Genomic DNA, 12,199 nt, shown 5'->3' with positions numbered 1-12,199 from the left:
AGGGAGCTGAGTGGGGGGAGTATGGTTGGGTTTGGGGATATGCTCTCTCTGGATGATATTGGGGGGATAGAGAGGATAGGGGACATGGATATGAATATGAACATGGGGGTGGTAGGGGTCAGGGGTGACATGGCTAATGTTGGGGTCATAAGTCATAAGGTCAGGAGTGAGTTAGGGGTCAGAGGTCAGGGGGTGAGGTCGGGGGTACAGGTGAGCATGCGGACAACATCCAATCAGAACTCTTCTAAGACCTACAGCGTACGACAGGGAACCAAAATCAATATGGCCGCCACCGCCGCGACGCTGGACATGAACATGATGGACCAGGGCTGGTCTGACGACGACAGTGACTAGGAGAACACACAAACACTATTTTGTTTCTGTTATGTCATTTTCTTTTTTAATTGAAGCCAAACGTATACACGCCCCTGTGTGTGAGGACTGTAGGGGATAATAGTGAAGAATTATGAGCAGTGTGGATTTCCTCCTGCTAACTGTCATGTTGTTCTGGGCCCGGTTTCCCAAAAGCATCCTAAGGCTAAGTTCATCCATAAAGTTCTAACAATGAACTTAGCCTTAGGATGCTTTTGGGAAACCGGGCCCTAGTCTATTGAAGCTTTTAAAGTGACATGTAACTGATGTGCCATATTAACAAGTGTTACATAGACCATAGAGCACTTGAACACCACTCCTTTTTAGATGCTAGTACTAGGTAAAGGGTACCATCCAATGTTTTCTGCTTTTAGATTTGTACACTTGTTAGACGATACAGTTGATTTGTTCAAAATAATAAGCTTTGAAGTAATGGGTTCTTACTGTGATCAAATGTGTGAAACTATTTTGCAGCTTGTACTGTATTGTTTTTCAATACATTCAGAAAAATACAGATATATTCATACTAATTCATATGAAAAAACTTAATATAGCTTTATACATTTTCATATAGCTTTCAGGTGCTAAAACAGTACTATACAAATTCCTTTTATATTTCAATAGCATTATGAAACCTGGTTTGAGGGATATGTAGTAAAACATGCGTATTTTACATAAAATAACTTTTCTCACACTTAGCAACATAATGCAAAAAATACACACCCTACGAATAACTAAAGAAAAAACTACCTTGCCTCTTTCCAACCTCAAAAAAGCCCTTTTTAACCAACAGTCTTGTAGAGCATCAGGCCCCTCATCCTTCTCCACCTTCACCTGATTTCTCTCACAAGCAGAGTTCCTACCCTGACAGCTCACACACTGAGCAGCAGAGCCACCCCAGCCAGTACCCACTTGGCTGGTCTCTCTCTGGTCTTGAGGCTGAAGGTCCAGACATAAGTGGTTCCTCTCAGCTTGGTCTTGTACAGGGGACACTCATAGATGTTACGCGTCTCCTGTCTGTCGTTAGGTACGGCTCGGACTGAGATGACTGGCATGGAGGGGGTTAACTCCTTCAGACGAGCCTCAGTGATCACCCCACCCTGAGTGTCCCATCTTGCACCTATGGGACAAAGAGGGAAAAATGAAGATAAATGAACTAGGATGTATGTGTTCATGAGAAGGAGAGGAGTGTATACCTTCCATGTATAGTCCGTATACGTATGCTCCCTCTCTGGCAGGCTGGTTGAACTCTTCCTTAAATTTCTTAGTCACATCCACAGTCAGGTTCATCTTATCTAACGGCCACTCATTCTTACGAGCCAGACTGCATCACCGCTGGAGGGAGAGAGGGTAGTTGAGCAAATCATTCCACTGAACAGAGAATACCAAGAGGCAACTGACAGTTACAACATAAGTCGGTTGGGTATGTTGTTTGTAAGTGTGTAGGGGGATGTGCGTGTATGTTACCTGTTAAGAAGGACTGTGGGTTAAAGAGTCCAGACAGCCAGACGACGGTGGGCAGAGCCAGGTCCTGTGTCCAGCTGTCCAGCTCTCTACAGCGCAGCAACACGTCATTATACCTGGTAAACACACACACACATAGCAACACATCATCTTAAGTACACGTTGGGACAGTGGGAGAGTACACACAGTGACTCACCACTGGGCCAGGCTGTAAGTGGAGGGGTAGGCCAGTTTGGTCCAGGTGTCTGGGATGTTATCAAAGAACAGAGCTGACTGGATCTGCTCCATCTCTGAGGAGATAGCCAGCTCACCCTGGAAGGAGAAAAAAACATCACTGTTATGAGAGACAACTACCAATTCACCCTTATGTCATCTATCAGTCCTAGTCTAATTTCCCAACTGACCCCTAGCCCCTAACCCACCTTCAGCCCCAGGTCCAGCTCCTTGAGTGAGCGTCGTATCTCGTCGATGAGCGTGTTCATACGTTCACACTCCTGGAAGCAGACCAGGATGTATGGTGATCTCTCAGCAGTCTTAGACGTGATGTCTGACATGTTGTACTCTTCTGGAAGCTTCTCCAACACCTCGTCTAGGATGGTCTTCACCTGCAGGGAGGATGAGGGATGAGTGTGTGTGGGTCCGCTGTATGTGTGTGTCTGCTATGAGTGTGTCTGTTATGAATATGCCTGGTGTGTGTGTGTGTGTGTGTCTCTCACACACACCTTCTCCTCTACGGTCTGTGAAGCCCCCTCTCCCATCACAGAATCAGGTGACTGCAGCTCCAGCAGTGTGTGGAAAAGGTTATCAGAGGTCACCGTCAGAAACTCTATCTCTGCGTTGGGGTGTAGTCCATAATGCACCGGGCTCTCGTGGGGCAGCATCTCATCTACATAACCATGGTAACCCTGGTAGTCCAGGTTGGAGGGAACCACAAAGCCCGGAGCCAGAGCCAACTTCCTGTCAAACTGGTGGGAAACAGGATGGAAAGGGTGTAGGTTTATTGTTAACACTATCATCACAATCGTAACACACACACACACCTGGTTGGGCTGCATATATTCCTCCAGGTAGGTTCTACAGAGTCTTCTGTCCCAGTCGTCTGTGATGTGACCTCCATACATGATCTCTCCAAACAGATAGCGCAAGTCCTCCCACGGCACCTAAACATGCGCAAGCACACACACGCACACACAAAATACATGAACAATGACTCATCATCATCATCAATATAAACATCATCAATCATCAATACAGTCATGATCATCACCATCCTGATCACTATAACACGGTAAACAGTGACCTGTGAGTTGGCCTCCAGGTAGTTGCAGAGCACGTTGACAGAGATGGTGAGGTCTCCATTGTTAAAGGGGTATTTCCTGTTCCAACCCTGAGGACCGAACTTACGCCTCTCAGCCACACAGGCATGAAAATAACACAGAGAGAACAGGATGGTCTTAAACTCCTGCTCTCTACTGCACTGATCCAATATGTCCTACAGAGAGATAGACAGAGAGAGAGAGAGAGAGAGCGAGAGAGAGAGAGCGAGGGTGGTTGTGGAAGGAGTTTGTGAGATATTGATAATATACAGTTGAAGTCGGAAGTTTACATACACTTAGGTTGGAGACATTAAAACTAGTTTTTCAACCACTCCCATTTCCTTTTAACAATGTGCATGACACAAGTAATTTTTCCAACAATTGTTTACAGACAGATTATTTCACTTATAATTCACTGTATCACAATTCCAGTGGGTCAGAAGTTTACATATACTAAGTTGACTGTGCCTTTAAACAGCTTGGAAGATTCCAGAAAATGATGTCATGGCTTTAGAAGCTTCTGATAGGCTAATTGACATCATTTGAGTCAATTGGAGGTGTACCTGTTGATGTATTTCAAGGCCTACCTTCAAACTCAGTGCCTATTTGCTTGACATCGTGGGAAAATCAAAGGAAATCAGCCAAGACCTCAGAATAAAAATTATAGACCTCCACAAGTCTGGTTCATCCTTGGGAGCAATTTCCAAATGCCTAAAGGTGCCACGTTCATCTGTACAAACAATAGTACGCAAGTATAAACACCATGGGACCACGCAGCTGTCATACCGCTCAGGAAGAAGACGCGTTTTGTCTCCTAGAGATGAATGTACTTTGGTGCGAAAAGTGCAAATCAATCCCAGAACAACAGCAAAGGACCTTGTGAAGATGCTGGAGGAAACAGGTACAAAAGTATCTATATCCACAGTAAAACGAGTCCTATATCGACATAACCTTAAAGGCCGCGCAGCAAGGAAGAAGCCACTGCTCCAAAACCGCCATAAAAAACCCAGACTATGGTTTGCAACTGCACATGGGGACAAAGATTGTACTTTTTGAGAAATGTCCTCTGGTCTGATGAAACAAAAATAGAACTGTTTGGCCATAATGACCATCGTTATGTTTGGAGGAAAAAGGGGGACCTTGCAAGCCGAAGAACACCATCCCAACCGTGAAGCACGGAGGTGGCAGCATCATGCTGTGGGGGTGCTTTGCTGCAGGAGGGACTGGTGCACTTCACAAAATAGATGGCATCATGAGGAAGGAAAATTATGTGGATATATTGAAGCAACATCTCAAGACATCAGTCAGGAAGTTAAAGTTTGGTCACAAATGAGTCTTCCAAATGGACAATGACCCCAAGCGTATTTACAAAGTTGTGGCAAAATGGCTTAAGGACAACAAAGTCAAGGTATTGGAGTGGCCATCACAAAGCCCTGACATCAATCCTATAGAAAATGTGTGGGCACAACTGAAAAAGCGTGTGCGAGCAAGGAGGCCTACAAACCTGACTCAGTTACACCAGCTCTGTCAGGAGGAATGGGCCAAAATTCACCCAACTTATTGTGGGAAGCATGTGGAAGGCTACCCGAAATGTTTGACCCAAATTAAACAATTTAAAGGCAATGCTACCAAATACTAATTGAGTGTATGTAAACTTCTGACCCACTGGGAATGTGATGAAAGAAATAAAAGCTGAAATAAATCATTCTCTCTACAATTATTCTGACATTCTTAAAATAAAGTGGTGATCCTAACTGACCTAAAAGAGGGAATTTTTACTAGGATTAAATGTCAGGAATTGTGAAAAACTTAGTTTAAATGTATTTGGCTAAGGTGTATGTAAACTTCCGACTTCAACTGTATTAGGACAGCAGTTAGGGATGGGGAGGTACTTGAATATTCAAACCGAGCTTAGGCTAGAATTGGATCAACTGTTGTAAGTATTTCGATTCTTAACACATTCTTGCACACAAGGATATACCATGATATATATATACACAGTTCCAGTCAAAAGTTTGGACACACCTACTCATTCCAGGGTTTTTCTTTATTTTTACTATTTTCTACATTGTAGAATAATAGTGAAGACATCAAAACTATGAAATAACACATATGGAATCATGTAGTAACCAAAAAAGTGTTATAAAATATATTTTGATTTGTTTATTTGAGATTCTTCAAAGAAACCACCCTTTGCCTTGACAGCTTTGCACACTCTTGGCATTCTCTCAATCAGCTTCATGGGGTAGTCATCTGGAATGCATTTCAATTAACAGCTGTGCCTTCTTAAAAGTTAATTTGTGGAATTTCTTCCCTTCTTAATGTGTTTGAGCCAATCAGTTGTGTTGTGACAAGGTAGGGGTGGTATACAGAAGATAGCCCTATTTGATAAAAGACCAAGTCCATATTATGGCAAGAACAGCTCAAATAATCAAAGAGAAATGACAGTCCATCATTACTTTAAGACATGAAGGTCAGTCAATACGGAAAACTTCAACAACTTTGAAAGTTTCCTCAAGTGCAGTCGCAAAAACCATCAAGTGCTATGATGAAACTGGCTCTCATGAGGACTGCCACAGGAATGGAAGACCCAGAGTTACCTCTGCTGCAGAGGATAAGTTAAATAGAGTTACCAGCCTCAGAAATTGCAGACCAAATAAATGCTTCACAGAGTTCAAGTAACAGACACATCTCAACATCAACTGTTCAGAGGAGACTGTGTGAATCAGGCCTTCGTGGTCGATTTGCTGCAAAGAAAGCACTACTAAAGGACAACAATAATTAGAAGAGACTAGCTTGGGCAAAGAAACACGAGCAGTGGACATTAGACCGATGGAAATGTGTCCTTTGGTCTGGAGTCCAAATTGGAGATGTATGGTTCCAACTGCTGTGTCTTTATGAGACGTGGTGTGGGTGAACGGATGATCTCTGCATGTGTATTTCCCACCGTAAGCATGTAGGAGGAGGTGTTATGGTGTGGGGGTGCTTTGCTGGTGACACTGTCTGTGATTTATTTAGAATTCAAGGCACACTTAACCAGCATGTCTACCGCAACATTCTGCAGCGATACACCATCCCATCTAGTTTGGGCTTAGTGGAACTATAATTTGTTTTTCAACAGGACAATGAACCAACACACCTCCAGCCTGTGGAAGGACTATTTTACCACGAATGAGAGTGCTGCATCAGATGACCTTGCCTCCACAATCCCCCGACCTCAACCCAATTGAGATGGTTTGGGATGAGTCGGACCACAGAGTGAAGGAAAAGCAGCCAACAGGTGCTCAGCATATGTGGGAACTCCTTCAAGACTGTTGGAAAAGCATTCTAGGTGAAGCCAGTAGTGTGCAAAGCTGTCATCAAGGCAACTGATTTTTTAATGTTTTAATTTCACCTTTATTTAACCAGGTAAGCCAGTTGAGAACAAGTTCTCATTTACAACTGCCACCTGGCCAAGATAAAGCAAAGCAGTGCAATAAAAACAACAACACAGAGTTACATATGGGGTAAAACAAAACATAAAGTCAAAAATACTACAGAAAATATATACAGTGTGTGCAAATGTAGAAAGTTATGGAGGTAAGGCAATAAATAGGCCATAGTGCAAAATAATTACAATTAGTATTAACACTGGAATGATAGATGTACAAGAGATAATGTGCAAATAGAGATACTGGGGTGTAAATTAGCAAAATAAATAACAATATGGGGATGCGGTAGTTGGGTGGGCTAATTTCAGAAGGGCTGTGTACAGGTGCAGTGATCAGTAAGGTGGTCTGACAACTGATGCTTAAAGTTAGATAAGGTAGATAAGTCTCCAGCTTCAGGGATTAGGATAAGCTAAGATAAGGAGGGGATTTGCCTAGAAGTGATTTATAGATGTCCTGGAGCCAGTGGGTTTGCCAACGAATATGTAGTGTGGACCAGCCAACAAGAGCATACAGGTCGCAGTGGTGGGTAGTATATGGGGCTTTGGGTGGGTGAAGAGCATGCATTTCATTTTACTTGTGTTTAAGAGCAGTTGGAGGCTACGGAAGTTGTGTTGTATTGCATTGAAGCTTGTTTGGAGGTTTGTTAACACAGTGTCCAATGAAGGGCCAGATGTATACAAAATGGTGTCGTCTGCCTAGAGGTGGATCTGAGAATCACCAGCAGCAAGAGCGGTGTTTGAAGAATCTCAAATATAAAATATATTTTTATGTGTTTAATACTTTTTTGGTTACTACATGATTCCATATGTGTTATTTCATAGTTTTGATGTCTTTACTATTATTCTACAATGTAGAAAAACCCTTGAATGAGTAGGTGTGTCCAAACCTTTAACTGGAACGGTATATCTTTTTTTATAACTTTGGAGTGTAGTTTTAGACGTTTTTATTTGAGCTACTGCTGGTTCTTATGTTGCGTTTTACACGAAAAGGCTATTTAGCCTACTTCTATAACGCATTTTAAGCTAGTCCTTCAGTCAGTCCTGACATAGAAGTAGGCCTGTATGCTCTCCACTTCAAATAGCGATTATAGGCGAGCACCTATTTGTCCCTAGGCTAAATGCTCATTATCGGAGTAGATTGCTAAAGTGAAATGACTAACGCACCCTTTAGGGGGAAGAAGAGTCTGGTGGTGAACGAGATAAGCGCGCACCTGACAGAGGTGCCAATTTAATTTGACAGACCATTGAGATTCATGCAAAACACTCGCAGATACATGTTATTCATCCATTGAGGCCAGAAATATAACGCTGTAGCGTAGCAGTCACTCAAAGATTATTTCGTTTTCAACGTATTGAGCTAGGCTATAGCAAATATGAGGCAAATTCTATCATGGCGAAAATCTGACTTTATTTATTTGTGTTATTTATTTATTTTTGCCAACATCAAACTTAATCTTTCACAAAATCGCCTCTATGACATGCCTCTTTATTACGACGGGGACACACAATTTCAGAACGCTCGATTTCAGAACCTTGGACAATTCCGATGTTCACAACCATAACAGCCTTGAACTCAAAGCACCTGGACAACCCGTCTTTACCTTTCAATTAACGAAGAAAATATTGAATTATCTTTACAATTTTTCACATATCAACTTGAAATCAGTGAGTAATATTTTTGTTTTGCTTTGAAATGTTATATTGCTCATGTTTATGAACACATAACCCTAATGTCTATGCTTAATACTCTTTGATTTAGATTATGTCCCACATGGAACCCTATTTCCTATATATTGCACTACTTTGACCAGACTCCTATAGGCCTTGGTAAAAAGCAGTGCACTATATAGGGAATAGGTTGCCATCTGGGAGACACCCAGAGCTGAGCTAGATAGGCCTACTGAACTGATGCCATGCATTTCATTTTGCTAATATTGAAGCATTGTGTTTTCCACAGGCACTATAGACCAATGTCTATCTCACTCCGCGAGAAGGCAGTCCACTTCAAAGATGGGCCGGACACGGTGGGCCACTTCTTTGAAGTCCAGACCCGTAAGAGCGGCAAAGACAAGACCCTGAAGCGCTACTCGCCATGGAGGCGGATTGTGAAGAAGAAGGGCTCCAAGAAGATGCAGGCCCACGAGAACACCAACCAAAACATCATCGCCCATCTGAGTAACGAGAACCTGGAGAAGTCTCAGTCCTCCTCCAACTTGTCCACCCTCACCCTGGAGAAGTCTCAATCCTGTGACAAGCTGTTCACCCAGTACCAGAGCACTCCAGCCATCGCCAACAGCTCCAACAACGCCGCCTCGTCGGTCGAGAAGGCCCCCTTGACCAACTCCAACACGGCCCCCGACACGCTCCAGACGGTGATCGTCCAGGACCTCGACACGCCCAAGAGGCCGGTGATGGTCCACGCTACAACCGGCGAGCTGCTGCGCTGCCTGGGTGAGTTCCTGTGCCGGCGCTGCTACCTGATCCAGGACATGTCTTCCATGGACCCGGAGCTGTGGCTGCGGGTGGTTGACCGTTATCTGCTGGACAACCGCTATCAGGACCAGAGCTGCATCAACCCGGCCATGGTGGTCTTCCTCTACATGCTGTGCCGCGAGGCGGTCTCCTCCGAGGTGGCCACCTTGCATGAGCTGCATGCCGTGCTGCTTACTTGCCTCTACATGACCTGCTCCTACATGGGCAACGAGATCTCCTACCCCCTGAGACCCTTCCTGGTGGAGACCTGCAGGCAGACCTTCTGGATCCGCTGCATGTCCATCACCAAGCTGATGAGTGGTAAGATGCTCCAGATGAACACAGACCCTAACTTCTTCTCCCAGATGTTTGCTGACCTGAAGAACGAGAGCCAGAAGGAGGAGAAGAAGAGCCGCCTGCTCAGCGGTGTGTACAGCACTCAGTGAGGGACCTAGGGTAGAGGGGCCAGGGGAGGGGAGGGGCCTACTATAGCCTGACATTTCAAAATGGGAGGGAGGAGGATTGGTTCAGGGAATGGGTAGAGGGTGAGCTTTGATGGGAAAATATGATTTATAGATTTTAAGGGTTAATATGAGGGTTAATTTGGCTTGAAAGAGAACACAAATCGGTAGGTATGAATGTGTAGAGGACTGAGGCTGTAGCTTACTATCTACTGTACCATCTGACTGTCTGACGTGTGCACTGCCTACCACGGGAGGATTGGAGGCACACGAGTGACTGTGCTAGTGCTCACATCACACAGGCAGCAGCCTACCAGCCTACTGTTCTGACTGTGTGAGATGTGCACTTTCTACCGCGGGAGGGAAGGAGGCACCCTTGTGTGAGTGGGCTAGTGCTCAGATCATGGTTGAACAGACAAGCTGCAACCCTGCCGCTTTAGACTGTGAAGTGAACACCCATGTTCCCCCACAGCAAGCACAGGACTGGACAGTTCTGGGGGACAGGGGTTCGTTTGAGGACCATTGGTTCTGATGAACTTGAACGAACAGTGTGACTGTTTTGGAATAAAATGCTATATATATTCTCTTAAACATCCAGTGTTGTGTCCTTATTATTTTACAATTGATATTTTCCATGTCATTTTGAGATCTTGGTGGAGATAATACTTTACCAGTGGTGGAAAAAGTACCCAATTCAGTAAAACTTGAGTAAAAGTAAAGAAAATGACTCAAGTAAAAGTGAAAGTCACCCAGTAAAATACTACTTCAGTAAAAGTCTAAAAGTATCTGGTTTTAAATGTACTTAAGTATCAAAAGTGAAAGCAAAGGCTATATATCAAATTCCTTATATTATGCTAATTGCCTTTATTTTTATTTATTTATGGGAATCCAGGGACACAGTTCAACAATCTTTTACAAACCAGATCAGAGGCAGTAGGGATGCATTTTTCTTAATAAGTACATGAATTTGACCGTTTTGCTGTCCTGCCTGAGCATTAGAAATGTAACGAGCACATATTTTATTTCAGAATGTAGTCAAGTAGAAGTAAAAGTTGTAAAAAATATAAAAACTCAAGTAAAGTACAGATACCTCAAAGTAGTACTTCAAAGTATTTTTACTTAGTTACTTTACACCACTGTACTTTACTAATGATTAGTAAATGTTTTATAAGGGTCTATATTAAACATCTAATAAATTATCCAATAATTCATTTGAAAGTTTATAAATAACTATGTATAGCTTACTAACATTTGCAAATGTAGAAACAGCAATTAGTAAATAGTGAGAACTGTTTATAATAGCCTTATAAATGATCTATTACTGGACATTATTATAAAGTGTGAATCAAACATTTGATGAGATTATTTTGAACAATAATTTCAATTGCCCATCCCTAACACCAGTGGACAGACAGACATTAATACACACATTCCTGTACCTGGTCGAAGTTGTCCAGAGCAGCATGAAGGTTGGCATGCATGCCAGTGGGAGGCTCGTTGGTGATCTTGATGGCATTCTCCAGGATGCCCTGAGTGAGGAGAGGAGAACAAACACACTTTTAAATTAGGAAAACACACCGTGTTATTATAAATGCATGTGTGTGTATGTGTGTGTGTGTGTACCTGAGGGATGATGTGCTCCTGTGGTGTGGGGGCAGGCTCAGCACTCATAAACACTCTGTAGTCCTGGTGACTGCCCTCACAGCAGCGTTCCAGAAGCTTCTCCAACGACCCCAGCCAGCGAGCCACCAGGTGGATATTCTGACAGAGATGAATGAATGAATGAATGAATGAGTGAATGAATGAATGAATGAATGGATGAATGAATGGATGAATGGATGAATGGATGAACAAATGTAAGCGCGAACAAACTAATAAATTGATTAATGAAACAATGAATGGATGGAAGGATGGATGGATGCAATGATGAATGAATGAATTATGTTTTATGTACAGTATATAGCAGGATAGCCATACCTGTAAAATGACCCAGTGTCCCTCCTTAGCAGCCATCTCCATGGCGACCTCAGCCACAGCCTCCTGACCCTGACCCAAAGACACATTGTGGAGTTTCCCCAGGTCTATGGTGAACCCCAACTTCCTGCATGTTACCATGAAAACAATATATTCTCAGTGCGTGTGTGTGTGTCATATTCATGCAGATTTACAGTGATCTTTACATTACAGTGACTCCACGTCTTTGAGAGGGTCTACTCCAGGAGACAGGATGAAGAATACAGGCGAGGCAGGTCCACTCTCTCTGAAGGACTTAGCAAACTCTGTCTTCCTCCCCTCTGTATACTTCACCCCCAACTTCTCCTCCACAAAGTTCCTACAGACAGAAAGAGAGTGCGCGAGAGCGAGGGGAGGGTATGTGGAGGGAGATTGATCGTCATTATAATTTGCCAGAGACATATAAAAGATGGGGATGGAGGGAGAGAAGAGGAGAGGGAGAGAAGAGGAGAGGGAGAGAAGACTGAGACTGTGGGAGGAGAGATTGATGGAGAGGTCCAATGTCACCCCTGTGAGTAGCCTACATATTTGCCGGGTTTCAAAGACCATGATGCTTCATTCATAAACATTTTCTATTTGTTTTACAACCTTATTTGAGATTTAGATATTAGAAACAGTCATGTTGTATGGTGTCAAAGCCCAGCATCCCTAGAGTAACAACACATTTATAG

General features: G+C 43.3%; 1 protein-coding gene and 1 pseudogene across 2 annotated transcripts; one reads left to right on the top strand and one right to left on the bottom strand.

Moving 5' to 3' along the window:
• Window positions 1-1,244: 1,244 nt before the first annotated feature.
• Window positions 1,245-11,930, bottom strand: LOC311146959 (dynein axonemal heavy chain 11-like; annotated as a pseudogene). The gene is made up of 12 exons: window positions 11,701-11,930; window positions 11,493-11,616; window positions 11,139-11,276; window positions 10,955-11,044; window positions 3,137-3,328; window positions 2,877-2,996; window positions 2,559-2,801; window positions 2,259-2,441; window positions 2,033-2,148; window positions 1,840-1,952; window positions 1,569-1,707; window positions 1,245-1,492 (listed from the first exon to the last, which is right to left on the bottom strand). The product of its transcript is annotated as a dynein axonemal heavy chain 11-like (transcript).
• Window positions 8,553-9,508, top strand: LOC311146352 (cyclin-dependent kinase 5 activator 1-like; the record flags this gene model as incomplete). The annotated part of the gene is made up of 1 exon (XM_084182840.1): window positions 8,553-9,508. One exon carries the CDS (start codon window positions 8,553-8,555, stop codon window positions 9,498-9,500), a length of 948 nt encoding a protein of 315 aa, XP_084038966.1. The 3' UTR covers window positions 9,501-9,508.
• Window positions 11,931-12,199: the final 269 nt, after the last annotated feature.

Source organism: Coregonus lavaretus, assembly GCF_964263955.1.
Source record: "Coregonus lavaretus genome assembly, chromosome: 19".
NCBI lineage: Eukaryota > Metazoa > Chordata > Actinopteri > Salmoniformes > Salmonidae > Coregonus > Coregonus lavaretus.
Note: the sequence above shows the minus strand (reverse complement) of the source record. Positions and strands in the feature narration are given on the sequence as shown.